At 32.3% G+C, this 13175-nt stretch overlaps 1 protein-coding gene across 1 annotated transcript; it reads right to left on the bottom strand.

Annotated features, from left to right (window-relative positions):
* Positions 1–263: 263 nt before the first annotated feature.
* On the bottom strand, positions 264–11492 carry LOC148602725 (degenerin unc-8-like). The gene is made up of 7 exons (XM_088553307.1): positions 11376–11492; positions 9748–9837; positions 8089–8273; positions 4614–4671; positions 3382–3491; positions 2299–2374; positions 264–1418 (listed from the first exon to the last, which is right to left on the bottom strand). The coding sequence occupies exons 1-7, from the start codon at positions 11490–11492 to the stop codon at positions 1254–1256; spliced, it is 801 nt and encodes a 266-aa protein (XP_088409433.1). The 3' UTR covers positions 264–1253.
* Positions 11493–13175: the final 1683 nt, after the last annotated feature.

Raw genomic sequence — 13175 nt, 5'->3', positions numbered from 1 at the left:
TAACCATTTGAAGACCAAAAACGTCATTTTTATCGGTGGGTTGTTCTGCAACCAGAACCACCTCTACCATTGGAAGTGTCTGATTTTAATATGGAATATTATACATGTGTTTGTTTGTTATTCTTAATGCGGAAATGATATATGATTGAAAAAAACAAAAACAAATCGTATATTTATTGGAAATTTATACATAAAATGTACATTCACATTTTACATAATAATAAAGTGAAGATTTTCAAATACAATGACGATACGATGTCCAGGTATGCACTTGACGAACTATTTAGTCCGACCAAAAGATTTAATACTTCGATTACACATTTTACCTCCATTCAATAGACAATGAACTGACCCCATCGCTTTTCACTAATCATCTGGTTTAAATAATAATAAAATAAACTGCCATAAACACTGGACAGCTGGGGTAACACAACATTTACACTTTCAATACTGCAGACAGCAGCCGATGCTGTCAGCAAATGCATCAACACTGAATCGACACACAAAACAAACTGAAGATATAAAAAATCTAACACCTGTAATAAGAATCACACACTTGTACAAATGCAAAACTGGGAAATCCCATAAACCCGAGGGTATGCTAAAAGAAGTAGACCTAGGATAAGGGACACAACTCTTAAAAATCATTGGAACGTTTGTATGCAGCATTTTATGTTCACCTTATGTAAGCATCTAATTAACTTGGATTGATTTTATTCTGCTTCAAACAAAAGCTTAAGAGGCTTTGGTAAAATTGAATTTGATACAAACATATCACTGATTTCAAGAGATATTTCCCTTACCCTAGATCTAACACTTTCATTCAATCTCTTACAAGCGTTGCACGATATTACGACATATCTAATGCAAAAAACTTTTCATTCCACCTTTTTTGAACCGATCTGATGAAATCTTTGAAACTTAAGGGAGACTTCGGAAGTTATTAAAAAAAGTCTACATGGCAATAGTGGAAACTTACTTTAAAACAAACATGTGGATATGGTAGGTAATATGCCAATCTTTGAATTGAACATTTCAATGACTTAGACTGTTTAAATTAAATAAACTAACAAATCCGTATTTAATTTATAAAGATATCATAACGAAGTTCAAGTCTGATCATATTGGTCTAATATTGCTTCAGGCAAATATGTCCAGCCTTGGACCGATAATTCAGCACTGGTTTAAGGACACGTATCATCTATTTTAAATAAATAAAGATATTGTCTTTTATACACACGATTATAAACATTCTAACTTAGATCAGGTTTCGACTTGACTTGGTTCTTTTGCGTTATTTTAAGTCTTAGAACACGACAGCTTTCCAAAATTGCCTCAAAAACTTCAAAAAGGCACAGTAATGAAAATCCTAGACATAGTCCAAGGGATCCTCCAACATCGGCTATTATTTGGTTTGCCTAAAAATAAATTGTTACTAGTTTAAATTATTTTCAGGTTAAATAATGTCATCGGAAATATTATTTCTTGTTGACGCTTTTAAATGCTTTGCTGTTCTTTATTTATTTTCACACCAAAGTATGCTATGTTTCAAGATGAATTAATGTCATTTTCAAACAAATGTATGGACTAAATATCTAAATATCTTTGAAAGCATCAATAATTTCCTGAAGTAGATTATTGTGCACGTAGAGTAAATATTTGTTAAATAGGATCAAATAATTGTATAGTATCGATGACAATTCAATTCGTTTTAGCATTTTATTAATATGAAAAACTATTGTGTTTTTTTTTTCTATTTGAACATGTGTAAGTTTGATTAATGTGGTTCTATTTTTGAAAATGATATCAATTTCGCGTATTAAGAACCATTCTGTATAAGAATCAAGCAATGAGTGGCACATCATTTTTCTTAATTTTTTTTTTTTTTTTGCCTCAAATATATTCAAATACATCTAGAAAACAACTGAAAAGCTATTTAAATTTATCCTGAAGCATTGGTCACGTAGATATTTTTGACTGTGTATGTAAGGAAAAACTTTTCCATAGTGCACTTCAACTAAATTTGAACTGTCTATATTTTAAAAAGGCAAACTTTACAAACACTTTGGCAGTAATTTCTTGACTTTATGGGGTATAAATACTGGGATAATACAGTAAAATCTCTGTGTATTTGTACTTAATGTGCCACACCTTATACACATTTTGCCTGATTCTTAGACGGGAGAAGTACTTAAAGTTTAATACAGGGAATTTCAGTTATTAAATTTGGTTAATAAGCATCTTATTATCATTTATTGTTTTTATAGGCAAAAGAAAAATGTCCTCTGTTTTACTTACGTCATACAAAGGCTCCTCTTTAACCTCTTCATAATTTAAGGCTTCAAAATAGATGTGGACCTTAAGAAAGTTTGAGCTGTAAACAAAGTAAAACTTAAAGAATCGTTGAAATGTTTTCTGTTGATTTGCATAGACTTGTTTACAAACAAAAGATGGTGTTTTTTTTTTTCAAATTTCGCGATCATGGCAGAATATTTATTATTATCGGTAACTTTACTATTTTTACCTTGTTCCTATCACCTGGGGCTAGTCAGGCTACTGTCGTGATACACAGTAGGACAACCAGAAGTGCATTTTAGAGCAAAATGTGATCCGCCTTAATCAGTGACCTTCCGCGACGTTTGGACGTGTGTATTGGCTGTTCGAAAAATGACGTTGAAAAACGCCGCCATATTTGCTTCCTCAGCAACCACCTGTGATTTGATATTTCCCTACGCAGGGCTTCCGGTTATCCTACTGACAGTAAAATAACGGCAATTTCCAATGACAATGTTACGTCAAATCGACTGTTACGTCGCCGATAAACATAATAACGTCAGTTTTTAACGTCTCGACAGAACATTACATCTCGACCTCCAAACTGATGTTATTATGTATTAAACACGAAATGGGTAAAAAACTGATAACTTGTCCATAAACAATATCTTGTTCAGACATAAATAAACTACTTTGCACTCGTTAAGTAACAAGCCGTCTCACAGATGTATATGCTATCGTGTATTTGGGAAGAATTTTTTGAGAATATAAATCGGGTGTGTGCGAGTTTGGTTTAAATGGGTGCATCATATATAACATAACTACTAAGGAGATAGACCTATGAAAAGGAACATAACACTTGAAGTCAGTGATATGTTTGTACCATATTTAATTTCGCTTAAGCTTTTCAAGCTTTCCTTTGAAACAGAATAAAATCAGTCAAAGTTACTTTAGATGCTTACATGATATTGTTGTAAAATGTTGCCTACAAACGTTCCTGTAATTTGTAAGAGCCGTGCCCCTTACCTTAGGACTAATTCCCTAATAGCGCAGTATTTTAACAATCCTGACACCTATATCAACTGACAGAAAATATTGTAGTAATACCTTAGTGCGTTTTCATCCAATGAATCCAGTGGACAACTTGTGTCAACTGCAACAGCAGGAGTAGAACCTGTAAGGTTGTATCTGTCGCACGTCGCGTTCTTCAATTCATCCTAAAGAAAAAGAAAAAAAAATATTTCTCTAAAACGCAAGAAAACAATACGAAAAACACTAAACACAAACTGAAAAACAAAACAAGACAACATTGTAGTCGTTCATCTCAAAACTGGCATTGCTTTTTTAAACAACAGAATAACATCAATAAATTCAGACACAATTCAAATATTACACATAAATAAAAAAAAAACCATAACAAATAAAAAACCAGCTATGTCATTTTAATTAAAATGGTTTTTCATTTTTTTCATTTTTGTTATGGTTTACGTGAAAGTATGTTTTAAAATGTGTTTAAATGATGTGGTCTGTTTATTGTCTCGGAATGTACATGTAGATTTATTTTAGTACTTGATGTTTTATCCAGGTTTTGTTTTTTAAAAGGAACTTCAGAAAATTTTCAATGCATTTTTCCATAGAATTATGTTAAAGGAAATGACAATAAGTCGAACAGTTTGTCAATTTTCTCAGGACCAAAACTAGTTTTAAGATTAAGGAGGTAGATCTAGGGTAATGGACATAACTCATGAAATCAGTGATATGCTTGCATCATACTCAATTTCACCAAAGCCTCGTTTCGTTTGAAGCAGAATAAAACGCATCCAAGTTAATTAGACGCTTATATAAGATTAATGTAAAATGCTGAATACAAACGTTCCAATGATGTTTAAGAATTGTGTCCCTTACCCTAGGTATACCTCCTTAATTTTGAAGTTTTCGAGTGTAGGGAAATGAAATAAAACATTTTCCTTAAATCCAATTTAAAAAGTACAATTTTTCAATGAGGTGAATATGACCAGTAGGGAATACTGGATCTATTTCTTTCATAACGAAAGCTTATATCGTCTTCTGTATGATTATTTGCTTAACATGTACTTTAGGATATCAGAAATCCAAAGCAGATGTGTCAAGCTCCGAAACAGCGTCTGACCTTCGAAATTCCTTCTAGACAGTCCTCTCAGAAAATGCAAGAATTTTGCTAAGTCGAGAAAATGTGAATGATTTTACGCGACGTTATCCGATTGTCAAATGACGTTCGAAAGGCCTGACTGCAGCGGTTAGAAAGAGAGGAAACGAACGTCTGTCACTGCGTGGAGCTTTCAGATGTTCATGTTACTTACCAACTTGATACTGTGTGGCCATGTTGCTCCAGAATACGAGGCTGAGTACGAATCCTCACTGTAAATAAAGATTGTGATAATTTCGAAACATATGTTGTCTCATCACTATGAACAGCGAGGAAAGTGTTTGTGAACTGAATATGTGTTAACTTATAATAATCTTTGTCATGTAATGTTCAAAAGAATTAATGCAAATATATCATATTCAAATTATATCAAGAAAGAAAGAAACCATTAATTTTTCGATATTTTCATGCTAGACAGAAAAGCGCGAAAAATAGTACGTGCAAATTTGATTTTAACACTATATAACGCTTATCATTTTTATGATTCCGCAAAAATTGATACCCGCGAATATGTTCACTATACAGAATCCGTGGAAATTAGCAACCACAAAAATTAATACGTTCACAGTATTTACGAGATCAAACGGCAGGACAGAAACCAGTAACGTCAGATTAATTTTTCCAAAAGAAAGATTGTGCCAGAGGTAGACCTAGGGTAAGGGACGTAACTCAAGAAATAAGTGATATGTTTATATCATATTCAATTTCACCAAGCCTATCAAGCTTTTATTTGACACAGAATGAAATAAATCCAAGTTACATTGATGCTTGCATGACATTGATGTAAAATGCTGAATACAAACGTTCCAATGATTTGTAAGGGTTATGTCCCTTACCCTAAGTCTACCTCCATGTATGTTTTTTTTTGAATTACCATTTATGTTATTAGTACCCTTCTTATGTTTACCGTATAAGTTTATATTTAAGTGTCCGTGCCTGTAAGAATCAGGCAGCAGGTGAAACATGGTATAAGAAAACACAGTTTTGATAATGTAATTTGACTATTTGCACCATTAGTATCAAGGAAAATCCGACAAGATTTTCCATATTATGCATGACCAATGAGTTACGTGTACAATTTCACTGAAATGCATTGAAAATGAATACTTTATGGGCAGATAACTCTGTCAAAAATTCATTTTTCTAAGATTCTATGGAGAAAATGTCTGAGCAAATCCAGCGATGTAGAGATCAAATAATAGTCTTTTCAAAAAGAGAAAGAATCATTGAGTGAAGTTATATTGTTAGATCGGTGGGGTTTTCACATGCATGGTTCTGATTATTCCCATTTTGCCTGTTTCTTACAAATACTTACACTTAATTGAGAACCATTTTTAACCATTAGGGAAATTTCTGTAACTTTCAGTGCTTTTCCCAAACAACATCTGTACTGGTACACGTTTATTTAAAGCGTATTACATATAAATAATTTATATAAGATTAATTTCTTCATATCAATAGCAAGTAATTACGAATCTTACTTGCCATCAATTCATAAATGTTTCTTGGTCCGTTGTTTTCGCCGTCATAATAGTCACAATCAGTAGTAGTTTTGATTAATGGCATATATCACATTTTTACAGAGTTATATTTTTCTTATATTATTTCATTTATCTAAATGCAAAGTAAAGTACAGTGGAACATATCCTTCGGAAATTAAAGATTTGGTTAGTTTAGATAAGTGTTTGGTTTGCCAAGGTTCAAAATACATTTAAATTGATATAAAGAGACTATGAAAAATGTCTATCTTTGACAGGTTTTATGATTATAGGGTATGTAAGTCTCGTCATGTGACCTGGTGGTGTCACAAGAATTGGTACTAGTCTACCATTCAAATACATAAACCCCCGTGCAGGTCCGGGTGTTAAAAGAATAGGCCTGAGTAGGAACCATAGGGCTCCGCCACAGGAGGCTAAATTGCCCGACCCTACCCATGTCTCCCTATTTCCTGTGGCAATCAAAATATGTCGACCCCATTATCCTTGTGTCCCATCCCTTTTTCATTACATCATCATTTCATGTTCATTTTATCATCCATTTCATGTTCATCGTCTGAATATAGCTGAAATATTACTGCTCGGACGTTAAACCCCAACAAACAAACAAACAAACAAACAAACAGAATCAAATACGTAAAAACTTGTTACTTACAGAGCGTTGAGTTCATTATTATAAACACAACATTTTTCGTGCAAAAGTACCGATAAAAAATGACAAATTATCTATTTCGTCATGACAGAAGTGTTAGGAAAACATAAAATACAAAAAAAATTGCATTGTAATTCAGCGTTGCTAGATTCCGGAAGTTAACTATCAAATGCAGATCGATCTTTGGTTTTCAATACGTTCAGAAATTCCGGTAAGGAAAATGATACTAGAACGAGACTTACAAACCCTTTTCAGAGATTGGTTAAGACAGATTTACTGTATATTATTACATGTAAATCGTTAAATTTGCAGTCAATTTAAAAGTGTAATGATATAGTTTGATCAGCTTATTCAATTGTCTAATGTAGTTAAGTAGCAGTCGTTGTAAGAATCGTGTAAAATCTTAAAAATATGATACACCCCAAAAAAGGCTATATAATTTTATTTTTGTAATTAAGTTGTTTTATAGGTCGAGATCATGAAAAATGTAATTATTCATTCGAATCTGCCTGCTCTTAGGAGATAATCAACATTGAAAATCTAATAGATTCTATTGTATTTGAGCGTTAATTACAGAGTTATCTTCCTTAATTTGGAAATCTACAGTTCATCCTATATATTTTTTTATCTCCTAAGAACATGGGTTATATAAAAAAACCAAATGTTAATTTCTGTTTGCAATGGCACCTCTAACAAAGTATCAAAAAATAAAAATATGTAGACTTTTCAGCCATGAATCACATTTTGCATGATTCTTTGCTGGAGTGCTACTTAAATAAAGAAACACCAGGTGATTATCAATTATCAAAGATCAATCTAACCTCATGCACATCGCGGTCGAATTCGATGCGATATTTAATTTATAACATCTATGTATGTCTACTTACAAACATGGTGGATGACAAGTGCAGATTTCAGATGTTCGTCGCAAATAATCGCGTCTCAGTTTGTTATAACATGATTTCTCTGTAAAAAGAAATGTAAATTTGGTGTGAGAAGAGTGAATAATTATGATTATTTTAACATGTTTTACAAGTTGAAAGTTATATGCAAGTTTCTGTCCCTTCGATAATGGAAAAAATCAGTAATACGTTCTAATGTACACATTTCGTATTTGGAAAACAAGATAATTATAATAGCCAAATAAATGAAATATGGTTCGTGTTTTAAGGGTGTACACAACAACTAAGGGAAATAACTCTGTAAAAATCCGCAGTTTCTGATTTCTTTTACTGTTACCTTATAAACTTTAACTTTTGTATATATGTGAAATGATTATTGATTTTCATTTCGTTCGATAATGAGAAACAGCCACATTTCGTCAAATAATAACCCACTTTCAGTCAGATTTTTCTGAACATCTCTAGCTCAATGTATTTGAAGAAGAAATTAGTTCATTAGTACCCTAACACAACCTGGCTGAGTTAATTTTGAAATAAAACTTTTAACACCTACCGTCGGATGAAAAACATCCCTTATACTCTGTCGTCGATTCTTCATCATTTGCTGTACTATATCCGACGGTAACATTCCCTGTGGAATTTGTTGGTAATGGATTTATTGACGAGTATGTACTTGAAAAATATACGAATTCGTCTCGCAAGTAACCAACATTACACCCACAACCTTTGAACACTAGAGTCTCCAAGCATTCTTGTAAACAGCTCTGGAAAAAGCAAATGCATAACAACTAGAAGAAAGGTAACAAATGCCTTCTTCTTACAGAAAAAAAAGAGATCTGAACGACACGGATATAGAATATAGTTGACTTGCGACTAAGACAATAGTTGCATAATATTCTAATGCATGTTTGATTACAGAAAAAGGATAACATAACTACGTAAATACTTAAGTAGGAGTCTTTCTACCTAATGAAATTTAGTCAAAGTGGAGAATCTTGAAATCAGTTTTTAACTTTGTTTTGAATGAATTATCGATTTGTTTTCATAACTTCAAAATCACAAGAAGGTTAAATTATACTATTTTGATAGTGGATAATATGCATGTACAATTACAATTACAAAATTCAATTTTGTACAGACAAAAGTGAATTTCATTCAACAAATATGAGTTCGGATTAACAAAATTCATAACATAATACAAATTTTTAATTTTGTGTCACAAAAAGCAATTCTGTGTCACTAAATTCAGTTTTGTGAGACAAAAGTCTATTTTGTGTCACAAAAGTCAATTTTGTGTGCAAATTAGTTTACAGAATCCTTTGAATATGCAAATGAATTCTCTTATCACGATTTTGTACGAAGGTTTCTCATTGGATATAGTAACCGCGGGTCTCGCAGACGCAGATTTCCGATTACTTCTGATATTAAATTATATTTAAAATGTTCTTTTCATTCTAAGTTACTCCGAGCATCATTGCTATATACATGTGTTCGATTCTTCATGCATCAGAGAATGCAAAAAACCTTTATTATTATTATGTTGCTACAAGATTGAAGTCATCACTACAGAAGTTTAATTATAGTCGTCATCATGAACTCGTGGATTGTTACGATGTATCCATTTGCACCATGAAAACTGAGTTGTTCATCGTGTCATAGTTTTCCTTTTCTCTTTCGTCTACCCCGGACTTGAATTTTCATGAGCAACTCGGCGGGTGTTTCCAGCAGAGGACGCTTTCTGTTCGGTGTATTTGGTCAATGCTCCCAGTTTTTAGTGGAGTCCGAGTTCCTGATTTACTTTTGTTACTTTGTATGCATTACTTTAGTTACCTTATGTTCTTTATTGTGTTTGTTTGTTTTCTGGTCTTTGTCCCTGGATTACATTCTTTTGATTTCCGCTATAACCTTGGTTCCCCTGACTACTCTTTCCAACACAACTCAAATTTGTACAAAACTGATTTATGTACACATGCAAACTTCACAGGCAGATATAATTCAATTTGATTTCAATCTTTTTGATTGGGTGGTTCTCGGTGAGCAAACAAAATTATTTTGTATAACATGTTTAAGTATTGCCATTAAAGTGATACTTCATATAATCGGTTAAAAAATACAAACACACCATCAGTAACTACGTAGTGATGTTTAAATCCAAGTCTGTTCAGAACAAGTTATTGATAAATTGATAAATGCAGTTGGTCGTTAAGGCGGGATTTACAGGACTAAATAAATACAAACCTGTGTGGAATAGCGAACAGAATGTTTTTTGAAATATGCCACAGGGTCTTCGCATTCTCCGTAAGGACTTCCTTGCCTTTCAATTCTTGTCTGTAAAAGAAGCATGATGTGGGAAAAGTCAAAAATATCAAAGTAATGAATGCGAAGAAAGCAACGGGAAAACTAAACAAGCAACCCGATTGGTAAAAGACGATTAACAAGTCAACTCGTACATAAATTACAAGATAAACAAAGTATACGTACATGCTCGATGGGATATTTAAGCGATAAAAACTAAACGTGGCCACTTATTGTTCTTGCGAGGCAAACAACGTGTTTTTTTTTTAAATTTATGACGGGGTTTAAATTAACTAATTTGTGACAGACGTTTGAAGTTGATATAATAAATATTTACACCCATCTGTTGACAAACACGTCGAATTGAAGAATTTACATCTATCTTCAAGCTGTTAAGGTCAAGTTTTATTTTAATAGGGTTGGTAAGTCTCGTCATGTGTCTCCGTTGTTTTACCAGAATGGGTCATAGTCTTCCACTCAATGCATGGAGATTTAATTTCCAGAGCGTTGAGTTCCGTATATTAAAACAAAACATATTTTCGCGTAAAAATACTATTAAAAATTACAAATATCAATTTCTACATGATAAAAGTGTTGAGAAAAAGCGTAAATAGAAGATTTTACATTGCAAAACAGCGTTTTGAGATCACGGAAGTAAACAAGAAAATGCAGACCGGTCTTCGGACTTCAATACGTTCCACATCAGAAATTCCTGTAGGGAAATGAAACTAGAACGAGACTTTAAGACCCCATTGTACCAAAACCAAGCAATTCTCTATTTTCTTATGTTCCCTTCCATATTAGCAAAATACAAAAAAAAAAAAAAAAAAAAAAAAAAAAAAAAAAAAAAAAAAAAAAACAAGAGCCTCCTAGGGCAATGAATATAACAGGAAGTTGTCCAAAAATTTTGACTTAGGTAGCACTCCAGCTAAGGACCATGCAAAATGTGATTCATGGGTAAAAACCTACATATTTTTATTTCGGATATTTTGTTTGAAATGTCATAGTAAACAGAAATTAACATTTGGTTGTTCATATATCCCGTGCTCTTAGAAGATAAAAATTATATAGAATGCACTGTATATTTCAAAATTAAGGGAGATAACTCTGTACATGACGCTCAAATACAATAGAATCTACTGGATTTTCAATGTGGATTATCCCCTAAGAGCAGATTTGAATGAATAATTACACATTTCATAGTGTTGACCCATAAAACAACTTAATTACAAAAATAAAAATATGTAGCCTTTTTTGGTGTGTATCACATTTTTCAGATTTTGCATGATTCTTACAAAGACAGCTACTTAAGAAGACTTTGGTAGGAATTATCATAAGGATCATTTCAGCAGTTCAAAGGTTCTTTCTATTATAGTTTTCAAGATATTGGCTACAAACTGTAAAAAAAGAAACGTCATTTTCATCTTAAAGGACAATAACTCTTACAAAGAGTCGTCTGACCACTTTGATCCCCGACGACTTTTGTTGGCCTCATAATAAGGATTATTTCAGCAATTGAAAAAAAATGGCTAAGCCTAACGGTTTTGGAGATAAATCATTTAGTAACTTACCATCTTCAGTGCGAGTGACGTTTCAAATCCCCCTGATATAGTCATTCCTTTCTCAAGAGGTAAAGGAAAACTGCCAACTTCATGGATCACAAGACGCAAACCAAAGCTTTCAGTCATCTTCTCAAACGCTTCGTGATTTTCTAGATTTATCGTTAAGGACATACCTAAAATGTAACAGATATATATTGGTTATTACAAAATTGTACAAAAATATTTGTTTGCACAAATATGCTGCAGTTACATATTTTAAGTACTTCTCTGACTAAGAATTAGGCAAAATATGTATAAGGTATGGCACATGAAGTAAAAATACACAGAGATTTTACTGCATTATCCAAGTATATATACCTCAAATCTTCAAGAAATAACAGTCAAAGTGTTTATAAAGTTTGCCTTTTTAAGATATTGATTGTTCAAATTTAGTTGAAATGCACTATGGAAATATGGCGGGAAAATTATCCCTTAGTTTTTCCTCATACAAGCAGTCAAAAATATCTACGTCACGAACGCTTCAGGATAAATTTAAATAGCTTTTCTAGATGTATATGAATATAATTATTATATTTGAGGCAAAAAAGACCAAATTGAGAAAAATGCCACTCATTGTCTCATTCTTGCACAGAATGGTACTTAAGCATTAAGATTGATTCACGGAAAAGACTAAAATACGGTTCGCCACAGGTTAAACTAGTAAAAAAAATGCTCACAAAATTGGTACACCTACCCGTCCCAATTCAATGTAATGCACTTTTTGACCTCATTGATTTGGATCGAAATATGACATTTATAAAATTATAATTAGAAGGTGCATAGTGGGAATATGTAATAAAGTCCATTCAGTAGTGAAGACAGGGTAAAAGAAACAAAATTCGGACCCCTCTGCAAAATGGAATATAGAAAGTATGGACAGACAGACTATAAACACAATACGTTTGCAAATGAAGCTAGCTCGAGGGTATAAACAAAAGTATTTTATTAGCTTTAAGTTCATGTCATTTCATCACACGTGCTTCAAACCGGGTGTTGATATGTTATTGATTTTCTAGCAATTAAATTGCAATACTTATCAATTATTCAAACTGATTTCTGTTAATACCTCGTAAAATGCTTTTGTATTCTAACGATTTAGAAAAACGCCGAGAGTAAGGTAGTGTTACATGTAAGTGTAAGTATTTGTAAGAATCAGGCAAAATGGGAAAAATCAGAAACATTCATGTCAAAATATAATTTCACTCAATGATACTTTCTCTATTTGTAAAGACTAATATTGATCTCTGCATCTTTGGATTTGCTCAGAAATATTTTAATAGAATGTTTAAAAGATGAGAGTTATCTGTCCTTGAAATGTTCATTTTTTTCAGTACATTTCAATGGCATTATTACTCAATTTATTTAAAAAAAAAATGAATTGGAAAATCTTGATTCTGACTGTGCAAGTTTCAAAATGTTGGTTGTTTTTTATACCATGTTTTACGCACTGCTTGATTCTTACAATTAATGATGAAGAAAGCTAGTTTTAATTTATGTTAATGTACTCTGTTTTCATGTAGAGAATTTATTTAATTGGTTTAATGTGTAACGTTACATGTTAGCAGATTTTTTTAAAGGGCTGGTTGTTACTGAGACAGTAGTGAGACAGCAGATGGAGTTGGTGTTGGGGTGACGACAAAAGCATCATAGCTTTTTTTAAAGGGCTGGTTGTTGCCTCTTTGACATATTCACCATATCTATTCTCTTTATATTTAACTGAAATATTTTTATTTCTTTAAACTGTAACTGTAAAAATAAATGTTATATATG

The sequence above is a fragment of the Perna viridis genome, chromosome 11 (genome assembly GCF_037379345.1).
Source record: "Perna viridis isolate PV_CMFRI_1.1 ecotype Kerala chromosome 11, ASM3737934v1, whole genome shotgun sequence".
NCBI classification, from domain to species: domain Eukaryota; kingdom Metazoa; phylum Mollusca; class Bivalvia; order Mytilida; family Mytilidae; genus Perna; species Perna viridis.
Note: the sequence above shows the minus strand (reverse complement) of the source record. Positions and strands in the feature narration are given on the sequence as shown.

Coding starts and splice junctions, on each gene's coding strand:
- LOC148602725 (XM_088553307.1), bottom strand. CDS start 11,492: ATGACTGAAAGCTTTGGTTTGCGTCTTGTGATCCATGAAGTTGGCAGT. Junction 8,274..9,747: donor CTGTTCGCTATTCCACACAG/GTTTGTATTTAT, acceptor TGCTTTTTCCAG/AGCTGTTTACAAGAATGCTT. Junction 4,672..8,088: donor GATGAAGAATCGACGACAGA/GTATAAGGGATG, acceptor CTTTATTTACAG/TGAGGATTCGTACTCAGCCT.